This window comes from Gossypium arboreum, chromosome 8 (genome assembly GCF_025698485.1).
Source record: "Gossypium arboreum isolate Shixiya-1 chromosome 8, ASM2569848v2, whole genome shotgun sequence".
Taxonomy (NCBI): Eukaryota; Viridiplantae; Streptophyta; class Magnoliopsida; order Malvales; family Malvaceae; genus Gossypium; species Gossypium arboreum.
In genome coordinates, this window is record NC_069077.1 from 23159545 (window position 1) to 23162560 (window position 3016).

The following is a 3016-nucleotide window of genomic DNA, read 5'->3' on the forward strand; positions in this document are numbered from 1 at the left end:
GTTTAGCACTGTAATTATAAAATAATGTGTATTTTGTCGACATGAATGAATGGGGAAAGCAGCCAATAGGAGTAGCAGTAGGATAGGGACTGAGTCTTTCCAAACCCGGCATTTACTTCCCCCATAGAAAACTCCTTCCTCAATGGGAGGTTGGTTAGTTAGTTTCTTACCCATTTCCCCACTCTTCCATTCCCACAAAAAAGTCCAAAATTGAAGGAAAGTATTTTTTGGTTTTAAAGATTTTTTATATTTAATAGTCACATTAAATCTCAATTAAATTCAATGTTAAGTTGAGTCAAAAAAAAAAACACAAACTCTTTCAATATTATCTTTTCCCAAATTGATAAATTAAAGAAAAAGTTAATCCCCAAACAAAGTTTAAGTTGTTAATATTTATTTGACTTGTGTTTTACAATCTTTATATATGGTGGAAATAACCCAAAAGTGCAATATGCGGCTTCAGCAGTAGCAGGCATGCCAAAGCTACCAACGCTGACAGTGCAGTGTTAGTAGAGCCGGAAACCTTGCCTTGTGGGTTTCATATTCTGCTTTATTGATCCATCAAACCCAGCACAGCAGTTCTATTTGGCTTCGTACAACTAATTGCAAATTGCATTATGTAGCCACCGGCCTATCCTGGTAATCTCATTTTTATTTCTTAAAATACCTTTTTCTTTTTACATTGGTAAGAAAAGGCAAGGTCAGGAAGTGTCGATTAAGAAACGGGCAAAGTCTTCGCATGTTTCATGTCCCTCTTTCTCCCTTCCTGCATACGCTTTTATTGAATCTTTATTTATTGGCCGATTAAATCAAACAGAATGCGAAAATACTTGTGTTGAAATTTTCAATTGACACTCTCTGCTCGCTACCTTCATAAAAAAAGAATTATTTTTTCATATTTTTTTCTTGTTAAGAGAGTAAATTACAATTTTAATCAAAACGAGAAGTCCCATTTTTTAATTTATTATTTTTTGAAAATTTTGTTGTATCTTTATATATATATATATATATATATATATATATCCTGGAGTGGCTTCTCACCTAATTTATTTCTTCTTCCCACTCCCTTTCTATGCTTCTTTAAAATCCACAGCCTTACAAACATAAACATAAATATCTACTTCTGATCTGTTTATTGAACTCTGCTTCTGTGTGTTTTTGGCAATGGACAAAGTCAAGTGTAAGCAGCTCTGCTTGAAAAGCTTTGCAAATGGAGAAACTCAATTGAGGTCTAACATGTTGAATCTTCCAATTCCTCCCAACGTTGAACAAGAATCTGCTTCACCTTCATATTCATCGTCTTCCTCGGAAGAAAAAGGGCAGTTTTATGGTCTTAGAGAGAACCCAAAGAGAAGCATTCGCTTTGTAGATCCTGAATTCGTTGATGCAGACTCAGTTGTTGTTCAAAGCAAAGAAAGTGAGACCGAGTCGTCCAAGTACCCAACCCAGAAACGATCAAAACGGACTTGTGCTGAACCTGAACCGGCGACTTCCCTCTCTGACACTACAACTGAAGAAGATGTCGCTTTCTGTCTTATGATGCTTTCAAGGGACCAACGGAAAAGCAAAGTAGCTCAACATGATGATATTGATGATGAAGAAGAAGAAACAGATGAATCTGCAGAATTTAATAGAACAACTCGAGGGAAATACAGATGTGAAACGTGCAACAAAGTTTTCAACTCGTACCAAGCACTGGGTGGACACAGAGCGAGTCACAAAAAGATCAAAGCTTACGAAACAGAGTTAGCACCAGAAAATGTGGGTACTACTTGTTCAATGACAGAAAAGAAAACACATGAATGTCCTGTTTGTTTTAAAGTGTTCTCGTCTGGACAAGCTCTTGGCGGGCATAAAAGGTCTCATGTAGCAGCAGCAACAACACAAACCTATGTTAAAAGTTCCAACAAGTTGGTAGTTAATTTTATAGATCTTAATCTTCCTGCTCCAGTGGATGATGATGATGATGATGATGGGTTCCTAATGCTTAAATAGTCAACAACGTATAAAGTGACGGACAAATTTTCTTTTCGTGGTTTACAACAATGTTTGATCCTAAGGTAAATTATTTTGTTTGATTTTACCTGTTTCTGGGATCTTAGATTTTTTTACAGTAAAATTTAGGATGTAAGGGGTTGTGTTGTATGTTTTTCATCGATTGTTCTACTCTGTTCTAACTTCTAACTGTACTAGTTTTTTTTTTTTTTTTTGGTCTATGCGGAAAAACCAGTGATAAGAAAAATTAAAATTGAAGAAGCAAAAAGCCCCTGTTTTTACTTAGAAAAGAACGTGTCCGGTTTAACTTGGCTAAAGCAAGTATCCTAAATTTTCAGTCATCTTCAATAAATATGTAATAAATGTAAATAACTTTATACTTTTCTAATTTAACAATGTCTATTATTTGGGTTAATGTAGGATAGGTTGTTTAATTTGGTATTTTTTTAGTTGTTATATTTTGTATTTTAAAATTTTAATTTTTGATTTAAATGTAGTCATTGGATTCATTAAATTAAATTATATATATTTTTAAAATTTTATCGACAAATACATTGATATTTGTGTAATATTATGTCAGTTTCTTATACTTCATTTAATCTTCACAAAAATGTCACACCATTTTAGTTAATTGATTTAATACCTATTGTTTAAGTAAAGATTAAAATTTTAAATTTTAAAAATATAGAGATTAAAAAGATCAAATTAAAGACAAAAATTAAATTTACAATTTATCTATAGCACAAGACAAATAGCAACATTTGACTTAAAGGATTTAATTGTTACCATTTGAATCATGACAAAAATTTTAAATTTGAAAATCAACTAATTCAAATTACCAAATTAAAATAAGGGTCTAAATTCACAACTTACATAAATGGAGTAATAGTAGAATTTAACTTATTTTTATTAAGTTTAGAGATACTTTTGTCAAGTGTAATATTTAAAAACTTTCACTGAAATGAAATCTTAGTTATCATCACATGGTAAATTCGATCTCAAGATACCTTTACTCATACCC

The 3016-nt window shown here is 32.1% G+C and overlaps 1 protein-coding gene across 2 annotated transcripts; it reads left to right on the top strand.

Moving 5' to 3' along the window:
* The first annotated feature begins 287 nt into the window (after positions 1–287).
* Positions 288–2184, top strand: LOC108469118 (zinc finger protein ZAT9-like). Of its 2 annotated transcripts, XM_017770006.2 has the most exons (2): positions 288–639; positions 1175–2184. In XM_017770006.2, exon 2 carries the CDS (start codon positions 1237–1239, stop codon positions 1993–1995), a length of 759 nt encoding a protein of 252 aa, XP_017625495.1. In that variant the 5' UTR covers positions 288–639; positions 1175–1236; the 3' UTR covers positions 1996–2184. The 2 variants fall into 2 exon arrangements, with proteins under 2 accessions (XP_017625495.1, XP_017625494.1); XM_017770005.2 differs by lacking the exon at positions 288–639 and having other exon boundaries at positions 1028–2184.
* Positions 2185–3016: the final 832 nt, after the last annotated feature.

Coding starts and splice junctions, on each gene's coding strand:
- LOC108469118 (XM_017770005.2), top strand. CDS start 1,165: ATGGACAAAGTCAAGTGTAAGCAGCTCTGCTTGAAAAGCTTTGCAAAT.